General features: G+C 49.5%; 1 protein-coding gene across 1 annotated transcript; it reads right to left on the reverse strand.

Annotated features, from left to right (window-relative positions):
• Positions 1-410: 410 nt before the first annotated feature.
• cwf19l1 (CWF19 like cell cycle control factor 1) lies at positions 411-26,602 on the reverse strand. Its single transcript, XM_064962439.1, has 14 exons — positions 26,354-26,602; positions 26,024-26,108; positions 25,872-25,956; positions 25,453-25,554; positions 24,379-24,593; positions 22,651-22,766; positions 22,295-22,379; positions 15,639-15,773; positions 11,456-11,645; positions 11,228-11,307; positions 10,902-11,111; positions 7,247-7,344; positions 5,986-6,040; positions 411-533 (listed from the first exon to the last, which is right to left on the reverse strand). Exons 1-14 carry the CDS (start codon positions 26,374-26,376, stop codon positions 411-413), a joined length of 1,602 nt encoding a protein of 533 aa, XP_064818511.1. The 5' UTR covers positions 26,377-26,602.
• Positions 26,603-26,855: the final 253 nt, after the last annotated feature.

Below are 26,855 nucleotides of genomic sequence, written 5' to 3' on the forward strand. Positions count from 1 at the left end.
TTCCACATTTTTCATTTTGAGATTTAGTTGGGATTTAGGGTTTTAGTGAGTGTTTTGTTCAAAATACAATGCTTTTAGTTTTAGAAATATTTAAGGCTAACTTCTTCCTTGCCACCCACTCTGAAACTAATTGCAGCTCTTTGTTGAGTGTTGCAGTCATTTCAGTCACTGTAGTAGCTGACGTGTACAGTGTTGAGTCATCCGCATATATAGACACTCTGGCTTAACTCAAAGCCAGTGACATGTCGTCAGTAAATATTGAAACAAGTAAGGGGCCTAGACAGCTGCCCTGGAGAATTCTTGATTCTACCTGGATTATGTTGGACAGGCTTAAAGAACACACTCTGTGTTCTGATAGACAGGTAACGATTTCTCCTTGAAAGATGCACATCACTAGTTCCTAGGTTAGATCATATATGGTGTGTGTGTACATACCTGCCAAACTGCAGAGGGAAGTTTTTCTGAATGCGGTAGAAGAGTTTCTCTCCAGAGTCCAGCTCTACGTAGAAGTACGGTGTCCCTGGAGGAGCAATCTGATAGAAAAAAAATATTATTTATTAGAACCAAGAATTATCCGAAAATATGTAGAAGCAACTTACCAGTCCTGTTACAGTTAACTTCTGGGTGGTCCCGGGAATCCAACCCACTATCCTGGTGTTGCAAGCACCATGCTCTACCAAATGGCCTACAGACGACCAGTTTCAGCATTACCATTTCCCAGCATCACCATGTCCTAGCATTACCATTTCCCAGCATCACCATGTCCTAGCATTATCGTCTCCTGGCATTACAATGTCCTAGCATTATCATCTCCTGGCATTACAATGACCTAGCATTATCATCTCACAGCATTACAATCTCCCAGCATTACCATGCCCTGGCATTATCATCTCCTGGCATTACAATGTCCCAGCATTATCATCTCCTAGCATTGTTACCAACTAGCATTGTCATCATCAACTTAAAATGAAATACATGTTTTTAAACTTCAGTTCATCTGAAACATTCCTACAACATGTTCACTCATTAGATGGTGGTTCTCCAATGGAACGTGTTCCCACACATAAATACTGAGGCATTTGGATTGATATGGATTTGATGTTTAAAAATATATACACAGTACAAGTCAAACGTTTAGACACCTACTCATTCAAGGGTTTTTCTTTATTTTGACTATTTACTACATTGTAGAATAGTAGAAGACATCAAAACTATTAAAAAAGAAACATATGGAATCATGTAGTAACCAAAAAAACAAACAAAAAAGTCTTAAATATATTTTATATTTGATTACCTTCAAATAGCCACCCTTTGCCTTGACAGCTTTGCACACTTGGCATTCTCTCAACGAGCTTCACCTGGAATGCTTTCCCAACAGTCTTGACGGAGGTCCCACATATGCTGAGCACTTGTTGGCTGCTTTTCCTTCACTCTGCGGTCCGTCTCATCCCAAACCATCCCAAACCATCTCAATTGGGTTGAGGTCAGGTGATTGTGGAGGCCAGGTCATCTGATGCAGTACTCCATCGCTCTTCTTGGTCAAATAGCCCTTACACAGACTGGAGGTGTGTTTTGGGTCATTGTCCTGTTGAAAAACAAATGATAGTCCCACGAAGCAAAAACCAGATGGGATGGAGTATCGCTGCAGAATGCTATGGTAGCCATGCTGGTTAAGTGTGACTTGAATTCTAAATAAAATCACAGTGTCACAAGCAAAGCACCCCCACAACTCCTCCTCCATGCTTCACGCTGGGAACCACACATGCAGAGATCATCCGTTTGTGGCGAAATTCTACACGGAGCCTCCACCGTGCGCTGCCACTTTAAGAGAGCATCAGCAGTAAGGAAGGAGGAAATAAAGAGAGCTCATTCAGCTCTTTGGGGAGGAGCTCTTGGGTGGCGGGACAGTTTGATTGTGTGTGCTATGCTGCAGAAGTTTGGTTTATTTTCAGTGTGTGTAGTTTGTAAAGTATTTAACTCAATCATCGGTGATTGAAAAATTACATTATACATTTATTATTACATTTAAATTACATTTATTAGTATTATTGTATGAGGTATTATTGGTGGGGTTACCCCTGTGCTGTGATGTGGGTTTTATAGGGTGTGTATTCTCTTTTCTCTACACTGGCTATCTGGTAAACAGGCTACACTCCAGGCAGTCTCTTCTGCTGATGTGTCTGGTAGTGGTACTCTCTCTATTCTACTCTTTTCCTTTCGGTTAATACCTGCCTGGCGCCCCAACAAAATCTTTATCTTTACCCCTCTCAAATAAATACCACTACACGTTCACCTGCTCTGCGTCTCACAAAGACACAGCGGTTGTAACCACAAATCTTACATTTGGACAAAAGAACAGATTTCCTCCGGTCTAATGTCCACCGCTCGTGTTTCTTGGCCCAAGCAAGTCTCCTCTTCTTATTGGTGTCCTTTAGTAGTGGTTTCTTTGCAGCAATTCAACCACGAAGGCCTGATTCACACAGTCTCCTCTGAACAGTTGATGTTCAGATGTGTCGGTTACTTGAACTCTGTGAAGAATTTATTTGGGCTGGAATCTGAGGCTGGTGACTCTAATGAACTTGTCCTCTGAGCAGAGGTAACTCTGGGTCTTCCCAGTCATGATGGTTTTTGCGAATGCACTTGAAAAATGTTCCAAGTTCTTTACCTTTTCCCGGATTAATTAACTGACCTTCATGTCTTAAAGTAATGACGGTCGTTTCTCTTTGCTCATTTGAAATGTTCTTGCCAAAATATAGACTATTTTACCAAATAGGGCTATGTTCTGTATACCACCCCTACCTTGTCACAACACAACTGATTGGCTCAAACGCATTGAGGAAATAAATTCCACAAATGAACTTTTAACAAGGCACACCTTTTAATTGAAATGCGTTCCAGGTGACTACCTCGTGAAGCTGGTTGAGAGAATGCCAAGAGTGTTTCAAAGTGGTCAAGGCAAAGGGTAGCTACTTTGAAGAATCACAAATATATTTTGATTTGCTTAAACACTTTTTTGGTTTCAACATGATTCCAGATGTGTTATTTCATAGTTTTGATGTCTTCATTATTATTCTACAATGAAAAAATAGAAAATAGTAAACATAAAAATAAAATTAAAACTTGAATGACTAGGTGTGTCCAAACCTTGACTAGTACTGTATATGTATATACATACATACATACATACATGTATATATACGGCTGTAACAAAATGTGGAAAAAGTCAAAGGGTCTGAATACTTTCCGAAGGCAGTGTGTGTGTGTGTGTGTGTGTGTGTGTGTAACAGACACACACTGCCTTCTGAAAGTATTCAGACCCTTTGACTTTTCCACATTTTGTTACAGCCGTTTCCTAAAATGGATTAAAATAGTTTTTTTTCCACCTCAAGGTTTTTAGAAATGTATTCAAAAATAAATAAACTGTCCTCCAGAGTGGCACAGCGGTCTAAGGCATCACAGGGTTGCAACATATACATTTAAACATCCACAAGAGTGGAGCAAAAACCTGCAGACACTCAGCCCTCTGTGGGAAGAGTTTGACAGAATGTGCTACTCAGATGGTATTTTCTAACCTTAAATATCAAATCAAAAAAATCTAATCAAATCAAATTTATTTGTCACATACACATGGTTAGCAGATGTTAATGTGAGTGTAGCGAAATGCTTGTGCTTCTAGTTCCGACAATGCAGTAATAACCAGCAAGTAATCTAACTAACAATTCCTAATCTCCTGTCTTATACACAATGTAAGGGGATAAAGAATATGTACATAAGGATATATGAATGAGTGATGGTACAGAGCAGCATAGGCAAGATACAGTAGATGGTATCGAGTACAGTATATACATATGAGATGAGTATGTAAACAAAGTGGCATAGTTAAAGTGGCTAGTGATACATGTATTACATAAGGATGCAGTCGATGATATAGAGTACAGTATATACGTATGCATATGAGATGAATAATGTAGGGTAAGTAACATTATATAAGGTAGCATTGTTTAAAGTGGCTAGTGATATATTTACATAATTTCCCATCAATTCCCATTATTAAAGTGGTTGGAGTTGAGTCCGTGTCAGTGTGTTGGCAGCAGCCACTCAATGTTAGTGGTTGCTGTTTAACAGTCTAATGGCCTTGAGATAGAAGCTGTTTTTCAGTCTCTCGGTCCCAGCTTTGATGCACCTGTACTGACCTCGCCTTCTGGATGATAGCGGGGTGAACAGGCAGTGGCTCGAGTGGTTGATGTCCTTGATGATCTTTATGGCCTTCCTGTAACATCGGGTGGTGTAGGTGTCCTGGAGGGCAGGTAGTTTGCCCCCGGTGATGCGTTGTGCAGACCTCACTACCCTCTGGAGAGCCTTACGGTTGTGGGCGGAGCAGTTGCCGTACCAGGCGGTGATACAGCCCGCCAGGATGCTCTCGATTCTGCATCTGTAGAAGTTTGTGAGTGCTTTTGGTGACAAGCCGAATTTCTTCAGCCTCCTGAGGTTGAAGAGGTGCTGCTGCGCCTTCTTCACGATGCTGTCTGTGTGAGTGGACCAATTCAGTTTGTCTGTGATGTGTATGCCGAGGAACTTAAAACTTACTACCCTCTCCACTACTGTTCCATCGATGTGGATAGGGGGGTGTTCCCTCTGCTGTTTCCTGAAGTCCACAATCATCTCCTTAGTTTTGTTGAGTGTGAGGTTATTTTCCTGACACCACACTCCGAGGGCCCTCACCTCCACCCTGTAGGCCGTCTCGTCAATGTTGGTAATCAAGCCTACCACTGTTGTGTCGTCCGCAAACTTGATGATTGAGTTGGAGGCGTGCGTGGCCACGCAGTCGTGGGTGAACAGGGAGTACAGGAGAGGGCTCAGAACGCACCCTTGTGGGGCCCCAGTGTTGAGGATCAGCGGGGAGGAGATGTTGTTACCTACCCTCACCACCTGGGGGCGGCCCGTCAGGAAGTCCAGTACCCAGTTGCACAGGGCGGGGTCGAGACCCAGGGTCTCGAGCTTGATGACGAGTTTGGAGGGTACTATGGTGTTAAATGCCGAGCTGTAGTCGATGAACAGCATTCTCACATAAGTATTCCTCTTGTCCAGATGGGTTAGGGCAGTGTGCAGTGTTTTTGAGATTGTATCGTCTGTGGACCTATTTGGGCGGTAAGCAAATTGGAGTGGGTCTAGGGTGTCAGGTAGGGTGGAGGTGATATGGTCCTTGACTAGTCTCTCAAAGCACTTCATGATGACAGACGGGGCGGTAGTCGTTTAGCTCAGTTACCTTAGCTTTCTTGGGAACAGGAACTATGGTGGCCCTCTTGAAGCATGTGGGAACAGCAGACTGGGATAAGGATAGATTGAATATGTCCGTAAACACACCAGCCAGCTGGTCTGCGCATGCTCTGAGGGCGCGGCTGGGGATGCCGTCTGGGCCTGCAGCCTTGCGAGGGTTAACACGTTTAAATGTTTTACTCACCTCGGCTGCAGTGAAGGAGAGTCCGCATGTTTTCGTTGCAGGCCGTGTCAGTGGCACTGTATTGTCCTCAAAGCGGGCAAAAAAGTTATTTAGTCTGCCTGGGAGCAAGACATCCTGGTCCGTGACGGGGCTGGTTTTCTTTTTGTAATCCGTGATTGACTGTAGTGTGTACCTGTTTAAGGTGTGTGTGTACCTGTTTAAGGTATGTGTGTGTGTGTACCTGTTTGAGGTGTGTGTGTGTGTGTGTGAGTGTGTGTGTGTGTACCTGTTTGAGGTCAGTGTGTTGTGGTATCTGTTTGAGGTGTGTGTGTGTGTACCTGTTTGAGGTGTGTGTGTGTGTGTGTATACCTGTTTGAGGTCAGTGTGTGTGGTGTGTACCTGTTTGAGGTCAGTGTGTTGTGGTATCTGTTTGAGGTGTGTGTGTGTGTACCTGTTTGAGGTGTGTGTGTGTGTGTACCTGTTTGAGGTGTGTGTGTGTACCTGTTTGAGGTGTGTGTGTACCTGTTTGAGGTGTGTGTGTGTACCTGTTTGAGGTCAGTGTGTTGTGGTATCTCCATCAGCTCCTGTTCTGCTCCTGCCCTGGGGAGGGACAACTATCTTCAGTGGTACACTACCTGTATCCTCCTGAGGGGTGAGTGTGGGTACTACCTGGGGAGGGACAGACTGTTACAGGGGCTGTTCTACCTCCCTGGGGGGGTGTGTGTACTGTTACAGGGTACCCTGTACTGGGCAGGGCTGTGTGTCTACCTCCCTGGGGAGGGACAGACTGTTACAGGGGCTGTTCTAGTCTACCTCCCTGGGGAGGGACAGACTGTTACAGGGGCTGTTCTACCTCCCTGGGGAGGGACAGACTGTTACAGGGGCTGTTCTACCTCCCTGGGGAGGCTGGCCCTGGTGGTCTAGTCTACCTGTACAGACTGTTACAGCTGGCCCTGGGCTGTTACCTGTTCTGCAGGCTGGCCCAGGGGTGAGTGTGGGTCTACCTGTGCAGGCTGGCCCTAGGGTGAGGGTAGTCTAGTCCTACCTGGGCAGGCTGGGAGGGTGGTGACAGACTGTATTGGGCAGGCTGGCCCTGTGAGTGTGGTCTAGTCTACCTGTATCTGGGCAGGCTGGCCCTGAGGGGTGAGTGTAGTCTAGGGGATACCTGTTTGAGGCAGGCTGGCCCTGAGGGTGTGTCTAGTCTACCTGTATCTGGGAGGCTGGCCCTGAGGGGTGAGTGTGGTCTAGTCTACCTGTATCTGGGCAGGCTGGCCCTGAGGGGGAGTGTAGTCTAGTGGCTACCTGTATCTGGGCAGGCTGGCCCTGGGTGAGTGTGGTCTAGTCTACCTGTATCTGGGCAGGCTGGCCCTGGGTGAGCTGGCCCTGGTCCCTGAGGCTGGCCCTGAGGGGTGAGTGGTCTAGTCTACCTGTATCTGGGCAGGCTGGCCCTGAGGGGTGAGTGTGGTCTAGTCTACCTGTATCTGGGCAGGCTGGCCCTGAGGGGTGGTAGTCTAGTCTACCTGATCTGGGCAGGCTGGCCCTGAGGGGTGTGTAGTCTAGGCCCTCTGGGCAGGCTGGCCCTGAGGGGTGAGTGTGGTCTAGTCTACCTGTATCTGGGCAGGCTGGCCCTGAGGGGTGAGAGTCTAGTCTACCTGTATCTGGGCAGGCTGGCCCTGAGGGGTGAGTGTGGTCTAGTCTACCTGTATCTGGGCAGGCTGGCCCTGAGGGGTGAGTCTGGTCTAGTCTCTGTATCTGGGCAGGCTGGCCCCTGTAGTCTACCTTGGGCAGGCTGGCCCATCTGTCTACCTGTATCTGGGCAGGCTGGCCCTGAGGGGTGAGTCTGTCTTGTATCTGGGCAGGCTGGTGAGTGAGTGTGGTAGTCTCTGTATCTGGGCAGGCTGGCCCTGAGGGGTGAGTGTGGTCTAGTCTACCTGTATCTGGGCAGGCTGGCCCTGAGGGGTGAGTGTAGTCTACCTGTCTGGGCAGGCTGGCCCTGAGGGGTGAGTGTGTATCTGGGCAGGCTGGCCCTGAGGGGTGAGTGTGGTCTAGTCTACCTGTATCTGGGCAGGCTGGCCCTGAGGGGTGAGTGTGGTCTAGTCTACCTGTATCTGGGCAGGCTGGCCCTGAGGGGTGAGTGTGGTCTAGTCTACCTGTATCTGGGCAGGCTGGCCCTGAGGGGTGAGTGTAGTCTAGTCTACCTGTGGTCTAGTCTACCTGGGCAGGCTGGCAGGCTGGCCCTGAGGGGTGAGTGTGGTCTAGTCTACCTGTATCTGGGCAGGCTGGCCCTGAGGGGTGAGTGTAGTCTAGTCTGGGCAGGCTGGCCCCTGTATCTGAGGGGGCAGGCTGGCCCTGAGGGGTGAGTGTGGTCTAGTCTACCTGTATCTGGGCAGGCTGGCCCTGAGGGGTGAGTGTAGTCTAGTCTACCTGTATCTGGGCAGGCTGGCCCTGAGGGGTGAGTGTGGTCTAGTCTACCTGTATCTGGGCAGGCTGGCCCTGAGGGGTGAGTGTAGTCTAGTCTACCTGTATCTGGGCAGGCTGGCCCTGAGGGGTGAGTGTGTGGTCTAGTCTACCTGTATCTGGGCAGGCTGGCCCTGAGGGGGGTGAGTGTGGTCTAGTCTACCTGTATCTGGGCAGGCTGGCCCTGAGGGGTGAGTGGGTAGTCTAGTCTAGGCTGGCCCTGTGGTCTAGTCTACCTGTATCTGGGCAGGCTGGCCCTGAGGGGTGAGTGTAGTCTAGTCTACCTGTATCTGGGCAGGCTGGCCCTGAGGGGTGAGTGTGGTCTAGTCTACCTGTATCTGGGCAGGCTGGCCCTGAGGGGTGGGGTGAGTGTGGGCAGTGGCCCTGAGGGGTGAGTCTAGTACCTGTATCTGGGCAGGCTGGCCCTGAGGGGTGAGTGTAGGTCTAGTCTACCTGTATCTGGGCAGGCTGGCCCTGAGGGGTGGGGTGAGTGTCTGGGCAGGTCTAGTCTACCTGTATCTGGGCAGGCTGGCCCTGAGGGGGGGTGAGTGTATCTGGGCAGGCTGGCCCTGAGTCTACCTGTATCTGGGCAGGCTGGCCCTGAGGGGTGAGTGTGGTCTAGTCTACCTGTATCTGGGCAGGCTGGCCCTGAGGGGTGAGTGTAGTCTAGTCTACCTGTATCTGGGCAGGCTGGCCCTGAGGGGTGAGTGTGGTCTAGTCTACCTGTATCTGGGCAGGCTGGCCCTGAGGGGTGAGTGTAGTCTAGTCTACCTGTATCTGGGCAGGCTGGCCCTGAGGGGTGAGTGTGGTCTAGTCTACCTGTATCTGGGCAGGCTGGCCCTGAGGGGTGAGTGTGTGGTCTAGTCTACCTGTATCTGGGCAGGCTGGCCCTGAGGGGTGAGTGTGGTCTAGTCTACCTGTATCTGGGCAGGCTGGCCCTGGAGGGGTGAGTGTAGTCTAGTCTACCTGTATCTGGGCAGGCTGGCCCTGAGGGGTGAGTGTAGTCTAGTCTACCTGTATCTGGGCAGGCTGGCCCTGAGGGGTGAGTGTGGGCAGGTCTAGTCTACCTGTATCTGGGCAGGCTGGCCCTGAGGGGTGAGGTCTAGGCTGGTGTGGTCTAGTCTACCTGTATCTGGGCAGGCTGGCCCTGAGGGGTGAGTGTGGTCTAGTCTACCTGTATCTGGGCAGGCTGGCCCTGAGGGGTGAGTGTAGTCTAGTCTACCTGTATCTGGGCAGGCTGGCCCTGAGGCTGGCCCTGAGGGGTGTGGTCTAGTCTACCTGTATCTGGGCAGGCTGGCCCTGAGGGGTGAGTGTGGGGTCTAGTCTACCTGTATCTGGGCAGGCTGGCCCTGAGGGGTGAGTGTAGTCTAGTCTACCTGTATCTGGGCAGGCTGGCCCTGAGGGGTGAGTGTGGTCTAGTCTACCTGTATCTGGGCAGGCTGGCCCTGAGGGGTGAGTGTAGTCTAGTCTACCTGTATCTGGGCAGGCTGGCCCTGAGGGGTGAGTGTGTGTAGTCTAGTCTACCTGTATCTGGGCAGGCTGGCCCTGAGGGGTGAGTGTGGTCTAGTCTACCTGTATCTGGGCAGGCTGGCCCTGAGGGGTGAGTGTAGTCTAGTCTACCTGTATCTGGGCAGGCTGGCCCTGAGGGGTGGGTGAGTCTACCTGTGGGCAGGGTCTAGTCTACCTGTATCTGGGCAGGCTGGCCCTGAGGGGTGAGTGTGGTCTAGTCTACCTGTAGGCTGGCCCTGAGGGGTGAGTGGGCAGGCTGGCCCTGAGGGGTGAGTGTGGTCTAGTCTACCTGTATCTGGGCAGGCTGGCCCTGAGGGGTGAGTGTGGTCTAGTCTACCTGTATCTGGGCAGGCTGGCCCTGAGGGGTGAGTGTAGTCTAGTCTACCTGTATCTGGGCAGGCTGGCCCTGAGGGGTGAGTGTGGTCTAGTCTACCTGTATCTGGGCAGGCTGGCCCTGAGGGGTGAGTGTGGTCTAGTCTACCTGTATCTGGGCAGGCTGGCCCTGAGGGGTGAGTGTGGTCTAGTCTACCTGTATCTGGGCAGGCTGGCCCTGAGGGGTGAGTGTAGTCTAGTCTACCTGTATCTGGGCAGGCTGGCCCTGAGGGGTGAGTGTAGTCTAGTCTACCTGTATCTGGGCAGGCTGGCCCTGAGGGGTGAGTGTAGTCTAGTCTACCTGTATCTGGGCAGGCTGGCCCTGAGGGGTGAGTGTGGTCTAGTCTACCTGTATCTGGGCAGGCTGGCCCTGAGGGGTGAGTGTAGTCTAGTCTACCTGTATCTGGGCAGGCTGGCCCTGAGGGGTGAGTGTAGTCTAGTCTAGTCTACCTGTATCTGGGCAGGCTGGCCCTGAGGGGTGAGTGTAGTCTAGTCTACCTGTATCTGGGCAGGCTGGCCCTGAGGGGTGAGTGTAGTCTAGTCTACCTGTATCTGGGCAGGCTGGCCCTGAGGGGGGTGAGTGTCTGGGCAGGTCTAGTCTACCTGTATCTGGGCAGGCTGGCCCTGAGGGGTGAGTGTAGTCTAGTCTACCTGTATCTGGGCAGGCTGGCCCTGAGGGGTGAGTGTGGTCTAGTCTACCTGTATCTGGGCAGGCTGGCCCTGAGGGGTGAGTGTGGTCTAGTCTACCTGTATCTGGGCAGGCTGGCCCTGAGGGGTGAGTGTGGTCTAGTCTACCTGTATCTGGGCAGGCTGGCCCTGAGGGGTGAGTGTAGTCTAGTCTACCTGTATCTGGCTGGCCCAGGCTGGCCCTGGGCAGGGGTGAGTGTGGTCTAGTCTACCTGTGGGCAGGCTGGCCCTGAGGGGCAGGTCTGGCCTGTATCTGGGAGGCTGGCCCTGGGGTGAGTGTAGTCTAGTCTACCTGTATCTGGGCAGGCTGGCCCTGAGGGGTGAGTGTAGTCTAGTCTACCTGTATCTGGGCAGGCTGGCCCTGAGGGGTGAGTGTAGTCTAGTCTACCTGTATCTGGGCAGGCTGGCCCTGAGGGGTGAGTGTAGTCTAGTCTACCTGGATCTGTAGGTGTTGGCTGTGGTAGTTCCTCTCAAACAGAACACAGCGCTGTCCTTTGCTCTTATAGAAGGTCCTGACAGCCATCTTGTATCGGTCCAGTTCTTTAACCACCTCAGAGCTCAGTTCCACTACTGACTGGTAGTGACCGATGGGCAGTACCAACACATGCTGAGGGGTTAGACTGCCCTTAGCAAGGGCCAGGTAGCACTGAGGAAAAATACATCAACACAAAATGGTTAACTGGGGGCTTCAGAGCCCTTCAAACAGAACAACCTCTTTCTACTATTCGTTGTAATACTCAGACTGTGTGTGTGGAAACTCACATGTGTACCAATGCTGATGACCAGGTGTTTCTCTACCTGAGGGCTGGCCAGACAGAACCAACAGGGACCGCTGGGCTGAGCTGAACCAGACACACAGAGAGAGAGAGAGAGAGACATACATGAGAGGGTGGGAGACGGTGAGGGTGGGAGACGGTGAGGGTGAGGGTGTGTGTATAACGGTGTGGGAGGGTGTGTGTCTGTGAGAGCGAGGGAGGGAGGGAGACTCACGGGGCCTGCGGGGTTGTTTAGGCCTGTCTAGATCAAAGGGCAGTCTCTGACTCTGCCGGTCTGAATCCCACGGCTGTCCTTGATTCTGCCCGTCTCCGTCTGAGGGCCTCTTCCTACCACGCCCCCCCTGGCCACGCCCCCCTCCACGCTGCTTCTTCCCCAGGTCAAAGAAGAACTGAGATGCCGGCTCCTGAGAGAGATACACACAGTATACAAAACATTAAGAACACTTTCCATGACAGACTGACCAGGTGAAAGCTATGATCCCTTATTGATGTCACCTGTTAAATCCACTTCAATCAGTGTAGATGAAGGGGAGGAGATGGGTTGAAGAAGGATTTTTAAGCCTTGAGACAATTGAGACATGGATTGTGTATGTGTGCCATTCAGAGGGTGAATGGCAGAGGCAAGAGATTTAAGTGCCTCTGAACGGGTTATGATAGTAGGTGCCAGGAGCACCGGTTTGTGTCAGGAACTGCTACGCTGCTGGTTTTCACACTCAACAGTTTCCCGTGTGTATCAACCATCATCCACCACCTAAAGGACACCCGACGTGACACAACTGTGGGAAGCCTTGGAGTCAACATGGGCCAGTATCCCTGTGGAGAGCTTTCAACACCTTGTAGTCCACGCCCCGACGAATTGAGACTGTTCTGAGGGCTAAAGGGGAGGAGCAACTCAATATGAGGTAGGTGTTCTTAATGTTTTGTCCACTCAGTGTATATTTACCGTCTGCATTGTCAAAGCTGTGTCTGTTTTCAAGGCTTTTTTCTGATGATTATTCCTTATTGGAATTTGGACTTTAGATCATGTGTCCTTAAGTCTTGTTTTAAATGTCTATTCAGCCCCACGGTCTGGCTTGATGCTTTGGCACCGGAAGGACGAAACAGGAAGACGATTTAGAGTTGCCCTCTCCTCCGGAGGGGAGATGTGCTGCCGACCTCAAGGTAGAACGTGTTCCCATGTCCGTCTGTTAAACCTTTTATAGTTGTTGGCCTTCTACACTACATGACCAAAAGTATGTGGACACCTGCTCGTCCAAAATCTCATTGCGAAATCATGGGCACTAATATGGAGTAGGTCCCCCCTTTGCTGCTATAACAGCCTCCACTCTTCTGGGAAGGCTTTCCACTAGATGCTGGAACATTGCTGCTATAACAGCCTCCACTCTTCTGGGAAGGCTTTCCACTAGATGTTGGAACATTGCTGCTATAACAGCCTCCACTCTTCTGGGAAGGCTTTCCACTAGATGTTGGAACGTTGCTGCTATAACAGCCTCCACTCTTCTGGGAAGGCTTTCCACTAGATGTTGGGACATTGCTGCTATAACAGCCTCCACTCTTCCGGGAAGGCTTTCCACTAGATGTTGGAACGTTGCTGCTATAACAGCCTCCACTCTTCTGGGAAGGCTTTCCACTAGATGTTGGAACGTTGCTGTTATAACAGCCTCCACTCTTCTGGGAAGGCTTTCCACTAGATGTTGGAACGTTGCTGCTATAACAGCCTCCACTCTTCCGGGAAGGCTTTCCACTAGATGTTGGAACATTTCTGCGGGGACTTGCTTCCATTCAGCCACAAGAGCATTAGTGAGCATTAGTGAGGTCGGGCACTGATGTTGGGTGGTTGGACCTGGCTCACAGTCACCGTTCCAATTTATCCCAAAGGTGTTTGATGGGGTTGAGGTCAGGGCTCTGACCAGGACAGTCAAGTTCTTCCACACCGATCTCTAAAAAAACATTTCTGTATGGACCTCGCTTTGTGCTCGGGGGCATGGTCATGCTGAAACAGGAAAGGACCTTGCCCAAACTGTTGCCACAAAGTTGGAGGCACCGAATCATGTACAGTGCCTTCGGAAAGTATTCTGAACCCTTGACCTTTTCAAAATTCTTATGTTACAGCCTTATTCCAAAATAAAATAAAAACCTCAGCAATCTACACACAATACCCCATAATGACATAGCGAAATCAGGTTCAGAAATGTTTGCAAATGTATTAAAATAAAAAAACAGAAATACCTTATTTACATAAGTATTCAGACCCTTTGATATGAGACTCCAAATTGAGCTCAAGGTGCATCCTGTTTCTATTGATCATCCTTGAGATGTTTCTACAACTTGGAGTCCACCTGTGGTAAATTCAATTGATTGGACATGATTTGGAAAGGCACACACCTGTCTATGTAAGGTCCCACAGTTGACAGTGGATGTCAAAGCAAAAAGCAAGCAATGAGGTCAAAGGAATTGTCCGTAGAGTTCCTAGACAGGATTGTGTCGAGACACAGATTTGGGCAAGGGGACCAAAAAAATGTCTGCAGTATTGAAGGTCCCCAAGAACACAGTGGCCTCCATCACTCTTAAATGGAAGAAGTTTGGAACCACCAAGACTCTTCCTAGAGCTGGCCAGCCCAGCCAAACTGAGCAATCGGGGGAGAAGAGCCTTGGTCAGAGAGGTGACTGAGAACCCAATGGTCACTCTGACAGAGCTCCAGAGTTCCTCTGTGGAGATGGGAGAACCTTCCAGAAGGACAACCATCTCTGTAGCACTTCACCAATCAGGCCTTTATGGTAGAGTGGCCAGGCGGAAGCCACTCCTCAGTAAAAGGCACATGCCTGCTTGGAGTTAGCCAAAAAGGCACCTAAAGACTCTCAGAACTGTGGTTTGACGAAACCAAGATTCAACTATTTGGCCTGAACACCAAGCATCACGTCTGGAGGAAACCACCATCCCTACGGTGAAACATGGGGGTGGCAGCATTATGCTGTTTTTCAGCGGCAGGGACTGGGAGACTAGTCAGGAACGAGGGAAAGATGAACAGAGTAAAGTACAGAGAGATCCTTGATGAAAACCACCTCCAGAGGGCTCAGGACCTCAGACTGGGGTGAAGGTTCACCTTCCAACAGGACAACAACCCTAAACACACAGCCAAGACAACGCAGGAGTGGCTTCGGGACAAGTCTCTGAATGTCCTCGAGTGGCCCAGGCAGAGCCCGGGAATTTAACCCGATCGAACATCTCTGGAGAGACCTGAAAATAGCTGTGCAGCGATGCTCCCCATTCAACCTGACCGAGCTGGAGAGGATCTGCAGAGAAGAATGGGAGAAACTCCCCAAATACAGGTGTGGCAAGCTTGTAGCGTCATACCCAAGAAGACTCAAGGCTGTAATCTCTGACAAAGGGGCTTCAACAAAGTACTGAGTAAATGGTCTGAATACTTATGTAAATGTGATATTTCTGTTTATTTCATTATAAATTAGCAAACATGGAAACCCATTTCATGAAGCTCCCGGCGAACAGTTCTTGTGCTGACGTTGCTTCCAGAGGCAGGTTGGAACTCGGTATTCTGCAACCGAGAACAGACGGTTTTTACGCGCTACATGTTTCAGCACTCGGCAGTCCCGTTCTGTGAGCTGGTGTGGACCACCACTTCACGGCTGAGCCATTACTGCTCCTAGACTTCACAATAACACCACTTACAGTTGACCGGGCAGTTGACCGGGCCGCTCTAGAAGGGCAGAAATTTGACAAACTGACTTGTTGGAAAGGTGGCATCCTATGACGGTGCCACGTTGAAAGTCACTGAGCTCTTCAGTAAGGCCATTCTACTGCCAATATCAGTCTATGGAGGTCGCATGGCTGTGTGCTCTATTTTATACACGTCAGCAGCAGATAGAAATAGACGAATACACTCATTTGAAGGGGTGTGGACATACAGTGCCTTGCGAAAATATTCGGCCCCCTTGAACTTTGCAACCTTTTGCCACATTTCAGGCTTCAAACATAAAGATATAAAACTGTATTTTTTTGTGAAGAATCAACAACAAGTGGGACACAATCATGAAGTGGAGGTGGAGCTACAAAGTATTAACTTAAGGGGGCTGAATAATTTTGCACGCCCATTTTTTCAGTTTTTGATTTGTTAAAAAAGTTTGAAATATCCAATAAATGTCGTTCCACTTCATGATTGTGTCCCACTTGTTGTTGATTCTTCACAAAAAAATACAGTTTTATATCTTTATGTTTGAAGCCTGAAATGTGGCAAAAGGTCGCAAAGTTCAAGGGGGCCGAATACATTTCGCAAGGCACTGTATACTCGTCTCTATATAGTGTCTTAGTTGTTGGCCTTTGTTTAGCATGAAGATCAAACCCTGAGAGGTTTTCAGATCCTAAGAGTGTGTGCGAGTACCTGGACAGTAGGGTCAGACAGAGTGTTCTCTCTAACCATCCTGCTGTAAGGGCTCTCAGTGACATCCTGAGGCTGCTTGACCAGTTCTGATGCCTCCATGCTTTTCATCGGGATAATGTTGAAGGCATACAGGTACTGGAGAGAGAGAGAGACAATATTAACCCCTAAGCCAGCTCTGATGCCTCCATGCTTTTCATCGGGATAATGTTGAAGGCATACAGGTACTGGAGAGAGAGAGAGACAATATTAACCCCTAAGCCAGTTCTGATGCCTCCATGCTTTTCATCGGGATAATGTTGAAGGCATACAGGTACTGGAGAGAGAGAGACAATATTAACCCCTAAGCCAGCTCGGATGCCTCCATGCTTTTCATCGGGATAATGTTGAAGGCATACAGGTACTGGAGAGAGAGAGACAATATTAACCCCTAAGCCAGTTCTGATGCCTCCATGCTTTTCATCGGGATAATGTTGAAGGCATACAGGTACTGGAGAGAGAGAGAGACAATATTAACCCCTAAGCCAGTTCTGATGCCTCCATGCTTTTCATCGGGATAATGTTGAAGGCATACAGGTACTGGAGAGAGAGAGAGACAATATTAACCCCTAAGCCAGTTCTGATGCCTCCATGCTTTTCATCGGGATAATGTTGAAGGCATACAGGTACTGGAGAGAGAGAGAGACAATATTAACCCCTAAGCCAGTTCTGATGCCTCCATGCTTTTCATCGGGATAATGTTGAAGGCATACAGGTACTGAGAGAGAGAGAGACAATATTAACCCCTAAGCCAGTTCTGATGCCTCCATGCTTTTCATCGGGATAATGTTGAAGGCATACAGGTACTGGAGAGAGAGAGACAATATTAACCCCTAAGCCAGTTCTGATGCCTCCATGCTTTTCATCGGGATAATGTTGAAGGCATACAGGTACTGGAGAGAGAGAGACAATATTAACCCCTAAGCCAGTTCTGATGCCTCCATGCTTTTCATCGGGATAATGTTGAAGGCATACAGGTACTGGAGAGAGAGAGAGACAATATTAACCCCTAAGCCAGTTCTGATGCCTCCATGCTTTTCATCGGGATAATGTTGAAGGCATACAGGTACTGGAGAGAGAGAGAGACAATATTAACCCCTAAGCCAGTTCTGATGCCTCCATGCTTTTCATCGGGATAATGTTGAAGGCATACAGGTACTGGAGAGAGAGAGACAATATTAACCCCTAAGCCAGTTCTGATGCCTCCATGCTTTTCATCGGGATAATGTTGAAGGCATACAGGTACTGAGAGAGAGAGAGACAATATTAACCCCTAAGCCAGTTCTGATGCCTCCATGCTTTTCATCGGGATAATGTTGAAGGCATACAGGTACTGGGAGAGAGAGAGACAATATTAACCCCTAAGCCAGTTCTGATGCCTCCATGCTTTTCATCGGGATAATGTTGAAGGCATACAGGTACTGGAGAGAGAGAGAGACAATATTAACCCCTAAGCCAGTTCTGATGCCTCCATGCTTTTCATCGGGATAATGTTGAAGGCATACAGGTACTGGAGAGAGAGACAATATTAACCCCTAAGCCAGCTCTGATGCCTCCATGCTTTTCATCGGGATAATGTTGAAGGCATACAGGTACTGGAGAGAGAGAGAGACAATATTAACCCCTAAGCCAGTTCTGATGCCTCCATGCTTTTCATCGGGATAATGTTGAAGGCATACAGGTACTGGAGAGAGAGAGAGACAATATTAACCCCTAAGCCAGTTCGGATGCCTCCGGGATAATGTTGCTCCTCAGGTACTAGAGAGGAGAGACAATATTAACCCCTAATGTTGATGCCTCCATGCTTTTCATCGGGTACTGAAGCATACAGGAGAGACAATATTAACCCCTAAGCCAGTTCTGATGCCTCCATGCTTTTCATCAGGTACTGGAGAGGATAATGTTGAAGGCATCACAGGTACTGGGAGAGAGAGAGACAATATTAACCCCTAAGCCAGCTCTGATGCCTCCATGCTTTTCATCGGGATAATGTTGAAGGCATACAGGTACTGAGAGAGAGAGACAATATTAACCCCTAAGCCAGCTCGGATGCCTCCATGCTTTTCATCACTCAGATGCCTCCCTACTATGTTGATCCTGGAGAGAGAGAGACAATATTAACCCCTAAGCCAGCTCGGATGCCTCCTGCTCCTCACTATGTTGAACCCATCCTGGTACTGGAGAGAGAGAGAGACAATATTAACCCTAAGCCAGCTCGGATGCCTCCCTGCTCCTCTATGTTAAACCCATAATGTTGAAGGCATACAGGTACTGTTAAACCCATCCTGGAGAGAGAGACAATATTAACCCCTAAGCCAGCTCGGATGCCTCCCTGCTATTTCCATCACTATGTTTAACCCATCCTCGGGTACTGCTCCTCACTATGTTAAACCCATCCTGGAGAGAGAGACAATATTAACCCCTAAGCCAGCTCGGATGCCTCCCTGCTCCTCACTATGTTAAACCCATCCTGGTACTAGAGAGAGAGACAATATTAACCCCTAAGCCAGCTCGGATGCCTCCCTGCTCCTCACTATGTTAAACCCATCCTGGTACTAGAGAGAGAGACAATATTAACCCCTAAGCCAGCTCGGATGCCTCACTGCTCCTCACTATGTTAAACCCATCCTGGTACTAGAAAGAGACACAATATTAACCCCTAAGCCAGCTCGGATGCCTCCCTGCTCCTCACTATGTTAAACCCATCCTGGTACTAGAAAGAGACACAATATTAACCCCTAAGCCAGCTCGGATGCCTCCCTGCTCCCACTATGTTCACCCATCCTGGTATGTTAAGCTCGGACCCATCTATGTTGAACCCATGGTACTAGAGAGAGAGACAATATTAACCCCTAAGCCAGCTCGGATGCCTCCCTGCTCCTCACTATGTTAAACCCATCCTGGTACTAGAGAGAGAGACAATATTAACCCCTAAGCCAGCTCGGATGCCTCCCTGCTCCTCACTATGTTGAACCCATCCTGGTACTAGAGAGATCCTGGTACAATATTAACCCCTAAGCCAGCTCGGATGCCTCCCTGCTCCTCACTATGTTAAACCCATCCTGGTACTAGAGAGAGAGACAATATTAACCCCTAAGCCAGCTCGGATGCCTCCCTGCTCCTCACTATGTTAAACCCATCCTGGTACTAGAGAGAGAGACAATATTAACCCCTAAGCCAGCTCGGATGCCTCCCTGCTCCTCACTATGTTAAACCCATCCTGGTACTAGAGAGAGACAATATTAACCCCTAAGCCAGCTCGGATGCCTCCCTGCTCCTCACTATGTTAAACCCATCCTGGTACTAGAGAGAGAGACAATATTAACCCCTAAGCCAGCTCGGATGCCTCCCTGCTCCTCACTATGTTAAACCCATCCTGGTACTAGAGAGAGAGACAATATTAACCCCTAAGCCAGCTCGGATGCCTCCCTGCTCCTCACTATGTTAAACCCATCCTGGTACTAGAGAGAGAGACAATATTAACCCCTAAGCCAGCTCGGATGCCTCCCTGCTCCTCACTATGTTAAACCCATCCTGGTACTAGAGAGAGAGACAATATTAACCCCTAAGCCAGCTCGGATGCCTCCCTGCTCCTCACTATGTTGAACCCATCCTGGTACTAGAGAGAGAGACAATATTAACCCCTAAGCCAGAGCTCCTCACATGTTGAACCCATTAACCCCTAAGCCAGCTCGGATGCCTCCCTGCTCCTCACTATGTTAAACCCATCCTGGTACTAGAGAGAGACAATATTAACCCCTAAGCCAGCTCGGATGCCTCCCACTGCTCCTCACTATGTTAAACCCATCCTGGTACTAGAGAGAGAGACAATATTAACCCCTAAGCCAGCTCGGATGCCTCCCTGCTCCTCACTATGTTGAACCCATCCTGGTACTAGAGAGAGATACACAGATACATAGAGGTTCTACATACAATACATCCTGGTACACTACCGTTCAAAAGTTTGGGATCACTTAGAAATGTCCTTGTTTTTGAAAGAAAAGCAACATTTTTGTCCATTAAAATAACATCAAATTGATCAGAAATACAGTGTGGACATTGTTAATATAGTAAATGACTATTGTAGCACGAAACGGCTGATTTGTTAATGAATTATCTACATAGGCGTACAGAGACCCATTATCAGCCAATCAATAACATCCTCCACTACAGAGAGGGGAGTGGTCAATAACATCCTCCACTACAGAGAGGGGAGTGGTCAACAACATCCTCCACTACAGAGAGGGGAGTGGTCAACAACATCCTCCACTACAGAGAGGGGAGTGGTCAACAACATCCTCCACTACAGAGAGGGGAGTGGTCAATAACATCCTCCACTACAGAGAGGGGAGTGGTCAATAACATCCTCCACTACAGAGAGGGAGTGGTCAATAACATCCTCCACTACAGAGAGGGGAGTGGTCAACAACATCCTCCACTACAGAGAGGGGAGTGGTCAACAACATCCTCCACTACAGAGAGGGGAGTGGTCAACAACATCCTCCACTACAGAGAGGGGAGTGGTCAACAACATCCTCCACTACAGAGAGGGGAGTGGTCAACAACATCCTCCACTACAGAGAGGGGAGTGGTCAACAACATCCTCCACTACAGAGAGGGGAGTGGTCAACAACATCCTCCACTACAGAGAGGGGAGTGGTCAACAACATCCTCCACTACAGAGAGGGGAGTGGTCAACAACATCCTCCACTACAGAGAGGGGAGTGGTCAACAACATCCTCCACTACAGAGGGAGTGGTCAACAACACCCTCCACTACAGAGAGGGGAGTGGTCAACAACATCCTCCACTACAGAGAGGGGAGTGGTCAACAACACCCTCCACTACAGAGAGGGGAGTGGTCAATAACATCCTCCACTACAGAGAGGGGAGTGGTCAATAACATCCTCCACTACAGAGAGGGGAGTGGTCAACAACATCCTCCACTACAGAGAGGGGAGTGGTCAATAACACCCTCCACTACAGAGAGGGGAGTGGTCAATAACACCCTCCACTACAGAGAGGGGAGTGGTCAATAACACCCTCCACTACAGAGAGGGGAGTGGTCAATAACATCCTCCACTACAGAGAGGGGAGTGGTCAATAACATCCTCCACTACAGAGAGGGGAGTGGTCAATAACATCCTCCACTACAGAGGGGAGTGGTCAATAACACCCTCCACTACAGAGAGGGGAGTGGTCAATAACATCCTCCACTACAGAGGGGAGTGGTCAATAACACCCTCCACTACAGAGAGGGGAGTGGTCAATAACATCCTCCACTACAGAGAGGGGAGTGGTCAATAACATCCTCCACTACAGAGAGGGGAGTGGTCAATAACATCCTCCACTACAGAGAGGGGAGTGGTCAATAACACCCTCCACTACAGAGAGGGGAGTGGTCAATAACATCCTCCACTACAGAGAGGGGAGTGGTCAATAACATCCTCCACTACAGAGAGGGGAGTGGTCAATAACATCCTCCACTACAGAGAGGGGAGTGGTCAATAACATCCTCCACTACAGAGAGGGGAGTGGTCAATAACATCCTCCACTACAGAGAGGGGAGTGGTCAATAACATCCTCCACTACAGAGAGGGGAGTGGTCAATAACATCCTCCACTACAGAGAGGGGAGTGGTCAATAACATCCTCCACTACAGAGAGGGGAGTGGTCAATAACATCCTCCACTACAGAGTCAATAACATCCTCCACTACAGAGGGGAGTGGTCAATAACATCCTCCACTACAGAGAGGGGAGTGGTCAATAACATCCTCCACTACAGAGAGGGGAGTGGTCAATAACATCCTCCACTACAGAGAGGGAGTGGTCAATAACATCCTCCACTACAGAGAGGGGAGTGGTCAATAACATCCTCCACTACAGAGAGGGGAGTGGTCAATAACATCCTCCACTACAGAGAGGGGAGTGGTCAATAACATCCTCCACTACAGAGAGGGAGTGGTCAATAACATCCTCCACTACAGAAGGGGAGTGGTCAATAACATCCTCCACTACAGAGAGGGGAGTGGTACAGAGAGGGGAATAACATCCTCCACTACAGAGAGGGGAGTGGTCTATAACATCCTCCACTACAGAGAGGGGAGTGGTCTATAACATCCTCCACTACAGAGAGGGAGTGGTCAATAACATCCTCCACTACAGAGAGGGGAGTGGTCAATAACATCCTCCACTACAGAGAGGGGGGAGTGGTCAATAACATCCTCCACTACAGAGAGGGGAGTGGTCAATAACATCCTCCACTACAGAGAGGGGAGTGGTCAATAACATCCTCCACTACAGAGAGGGGAGTGGTCAATAACATCCTCCACTACAGAGAGGGGAGTGGTCAATAACATCCTCCACTACAGAGAGGGGAGTGGTCAATAACATCCTCCACTACAGAGAGGGGAGTGGTCAATAACATCCTCCACTACAGAGAGGGGAGTGGTCAATAACACCCTCCACTACAGAGAGAGGAGTGGTCAATAACATCCTCCACTACAGAGAGGGGAGTGGTCAATAACATCCTCCACTACAGAGAGGGGAGTGGTCAATAACACCCTCCACTACAGAGAGGGGAGTGGTCAATAACATCCTCCACTACAGCGAGACCTCACCTTTCTCTTCTCTGGGTTGTTGACAGTTGCCAGGGCGATAAACCTGCTGACGTGCTGAGTATTCTCCTGAAGAACAACATGATTCCTACACACACACACACACACACACACACACACACATTAACGCCCTCTACCACAGCAAAGTCATAGTATGGTAGTTTATTTACAGTGTGTATTACCCTGTAAGGTTGTGTTGTGTGTGTGATAGTGTGTACCTGTAAGGTAGTCTCTCATAGTGAACTGTTGTGTGTGTGATAGTCTACCGTAGTCTCTCATAGTGAAAAGTCATAGTATGGTAGTTTATATACAGTGTGTATTACCCTGTAAGGTTGTGTTGTGTGTGTGATAGTGTGTACCTGTAAGGTAGTCTCTCATAGTGAACTCCTTCTACCGCAGCAAAGTGGTAGCGAGGCTTCAGCTTGTAAGCCAGGTGGGAGATGGAGGTCGTTCCACAGAACTTAGTGTTGACTTCCTGAAACAAAGAAAAGTTTAGTTTAAAATAAATAAACAACAATGTTTAGCTGGGTCAAACACACAGCATCTGAGGCTGCTAGCTAATGGGTAGCGGGGCTAGTTAGAGGGTTGTTAGAGGGTAGTGAGGCTAGTTAGAGGGTAGCGGGGCTAGTTAGAGGGTAGCGGGGCTAGTTAAAGGGTTGTTAGAGGGTAGCTGGGCTAGTTAGAGGGTTGTTAGAGGGTAGTGGGGGTTGTTAAAGGGTAGCGGGGCTAGTTAAAGGGTAGCGGGGCTGGTTAGAGGGTTGTTAGAGGGTAGTGGGGGTTGTTAGAGGGTAGCGGGGCTAGTTAGAGGGTAGCAGGGCTGGTTAAAGGGTTGTTAGAGGGTAGCGGGGCTAGTTCGAGGGTTGTTAGAGGGTAGTGGGGGTTGTTAGAGGGTAGCGGGGGTTGTTAGAGGGTAGCGGGGGTTGTTAGTGGGTAGCGGGGCTAGTTAAAGGGTCGTAAGAGGGTAGTGGGGCTAGTTAGAAGGTAGTGGGGGTTGTTAGAGGGTAGCGGGGCTAGTGAGAGGGTAGCGGGGCTAGTGAGAGGGTAGCGGGGCTAGTGAGAGGGTAGTGGGGCTAGTGAGAGGGTTGTTAAAGGGTAGCGGGGGTTGTTAAAGGGTAGCGGGGGTTGTTAAAGGGTAGCGGGGGTTGTTAAAGGGTTGTTAGAGGGTAGCGGGGGTTGTTAGAGGGTAGCGTGGGTTGTTAGAGGGTAGCGTGGGTTGTTAGGTTAAAGGGTAGCGGGTTGTTGTTAGGGTAGCGGGGTTGTTAAAGGGTAGCGGGGGTTGTTAAAGGGTAGCGGGGGTTGTTAGAGGGTAGCGGGGGTTGTTAGAGGGTAGCGGGGGTTGTTAGAGGGTAGCGGGGGTTGTTAGAGGGTAGCGAGGGTTGTTAAAGGGTAGCGGGGCTAGTTAGAGGGTTGTTAAAGGGTAGTGGGGGGTTGTTAGAGGGTAGCGGGGCTTGTTAGAGGGTAGCGGGGCTAGTTGGAGGGTAGCAGGGCTTGTTAGAGGGTTGTTAGAGGGTAGCTGGGGCTAGTTAGATGGTAGTTAGAGGGTAGCTGGGGTAGGTTAGACGGAGGACGGGTAGTTAGGTTAGACAGGGACGGGTTAGGTAGGTTAGACGGAGGACGGGTAGTTAGGTTAGACGGAGGACGGGTAGTTAGGTTAGACGGAGGACGGGTAGTTAGGTTAGACGGAGGACGGGTAGTTAGGTTAGACGGAGGACGGGTAGTTAGGTTAGACGGAGGACGGGTAGTTAGGTGAGACGGAGGACGGGTAGTTAGGTGAGACGGAGGACGGGTAGTTAGGTTAGACGGAGGACGGGTAGTTAGGTTAGACGGAGGACGGGTAGTTAGGTTAGACGGAGGACGGGTAGTTAGGTTAGACGGAGGACGGGTAGTTAGGTTAGACGGAGGACGGGTAGTTAGGTTAGACGGAGGACGGGTAGTTAGGTTAGACGGAGGACGGGTAGTTAGGTTAGACGGAGGACGGGTAGGTAGGTTAGACGGAGGACGGGTAGGTAGGTTAGACGGAGGACGGGTAGTTAGGTTAGACGGAGGACGGGTAGTTAGGTGCTGATGAGGGTAGTTGGAGGTCTTACGGGGCTGTTGGCGTACTGCCAGACTCCGCGGGGCCACTGTGATGTCAGCAGGATGTCCACTCCTCTGAACTGGTTGTTGCTAATCAGTGGCTCCACCAGCTGAGTGAGGTCTTTAGGAGAGAAGCAGTGAGCTGGAGTCGGATCCTGCTGCCCCTCACGACCACTCACATATGCTATCTGCAGGCCTGACGCCCCAGTGAAAACACCACGACGACCTGACACACAGTGAGTGAGTGAGTTATATGTTGAGCCTGTGTAACAGCAGTGAAAATACAGAGCAGTATTACCAAGGTAGGGTCAGAGGTCAGTCTACTCTTACCCAGGTAGGTGATGTCAGTCTACTCTGGGTCAGGGTTAGAGGTCAGAGTCTACTCTTACCCAGGTTGGTGATGTCAGTCTACTCTGGGTCAGGTTTAGAGGTCAGAGTCTACTCTTACCCAGGTAGGTGATGTCAGTCTACTCAGGGTTAGAGGTCAGAGTCTACTCTTACCCAGGTAGGGTCAGGGGTCAGAGTCTACTCTTACCCAGGTAGCTGATGTCAGTCTACTCAGGGTCAGTGGTCAGAGTCTGCTCTTACCCAGGTAGGTGATGTCAGTCTACTCAGGGTCAGAGGTCAGAGTCTCCTCTTACCCAGGTAGGTGATGTCAGTCTACTCAGGGTCAGGGTTAGAGGTCAGAGTCAACTCTTACCCAGGTAGGTGATGTCAGTCTACTCAGGGTCAGAGGTCAGTCTACTCTTACCCAGGTAGGTGATGTCAGTCTACTCTTACCCAGGTAGGTGATGTCAGTCTACTCAGGGTCAGGGTTTGAGGTCAGAGTCTATTCTTACCCAGGTAGGGTCAGGGATCAGAGTCTACTCTTACCCAGGTAGGTGATGTCAGTCTACTCAGGGTCAGAGGTCAGAGTCTACTCTTACCCAGGTAGGTGATGTCAGTCTACTCAGGGTCAGGGGTCAGAGTCTACTCTTACCCAGGTAGGTGATGTCAGTCTACTCAGGGTCAGGGGTCAGAGTCTACTCTTACCCAGGTAGGTGATGTCAGTCTACTCAGGGTCAGGGGTCAGAGTCTACTCTTACCCAGGTAGGTGATGTTGTCTGCCAGCTCACAGCCGTCAGCACTGGGGAAGTAGCGGAGGGTTTCCTGGCTGGCTGCTCCCAGGATGTAGGTGTGGATGGGAGCTGAAACAACAAAGTCAAAACAATGCCGTTCCTAAGTCCAGACCCACAATGCCGTTCCTAAGTCCAGACCCACAATGCCGTTCCTAAGTCCAGACCCACAATGCCGTTCCTAAGTCCAGACCCACAATGCCGTTCCTAAGTCCAGACCCACAATGCCGTTCCTATGTCCAGACCCACAATGCCGTTCCTAAATCCAGACCCACAATGCCGTTCCTAAATCCAGACCCACAATGCCGTTCCTAAATCCAGACCCACAATGCCGTTCCTAACTCCAGACCCACAATGCCGTTCCTAACTCCAGACCCACAATAGGTTACCTTTCTTTGCTCCAGATTTGTACTCCTGCCATTCAGCCTGAGCTCCTGGAGACGAACCGAAGAAGTTTCCTACACACAGCAGCAGCTGCAGAGAGAATAGGAGATGACATACTGATAGGATGTGCGAGGGTGTTTGTGTGGTTAGGACTTACATCAAACTGCCCGCTCTTCTTCTGAATGGTCCGGACGCGGTTAAACACAGCATTAATGCTTCCTTCTACATCACCACATGCGAGGCTGGAATAGATGAAACATAATTGAAATTGTAGCTAGCTAGTTATGTGCATTATTTATTCAAACAGCAAGTGTACTTTCTCATGAAGAAACTGGACAACTTGACAATCGTAGCCATCTAGTTACCTACACGGCTTGTTGTGGTTTATTTTCACTGCTAGGTCGTTTTATTAGGTTATAACTTTGACCGTTACTAGCAAAAGTTAGGGGAAGATAATAAATAACTATGAATTATAACTGTAACTTACATCTTCAACGGTTTCTCCCCCATTACGGCAAAAGTAGACTCTTGTTGTGGAGTGTGCCAGCTCAGGTCAGGCAGCTGGAGACGCTGTGCGTCGACAATATTCCTCCCCCTTTGTTGCGGACAAAATAAACATCCCCATCTCCATAAAACAAATTCTGGTTATTAGTCAATTAACACAGAACCATGCAAACACAACGGTTATTATTGAGCAAATACGTGATTTGTATAGGCACTTTGCCCCCGACATGGAGTATTTTAAAACAAAGAAATTCCTTTATACCGGAAATGATTCTATTCGGATGGACGGACAATCCTCCGGGTAGCCAGATATTTAGTGTTGTCACGCTACAAAATCATAAAGAAATGTCATTTTGTGTTGTCCTTTGACATTTTGGAGACATGCTTTAGTTGGACACCTTCAGTTTTGAACTAAAGGGACTATACAACTGCCCTGTTGCCTCCCATATCTGGCAACCAGTGTCGTCACTAGTTACCACAGCCAC

The sequence above is a fragment of the Oncorhynchus masou genome, unplaced genomic scaffold (assembly GCF_036934945.1).
Source record: "Oncorhynchus masou masou isolate Uvic2021 unplaced genomic scaffold, UVic_Omas_1.1 unplaced_scaffold_551, whole genome shotgun sequence".
Lineage (NCBI taxonomy): Eukaryota > Metazoa > Chordata > Actinopteri > Salmoniformes > Salmonidae > Oncorhynchus > Oncorhynchus masou.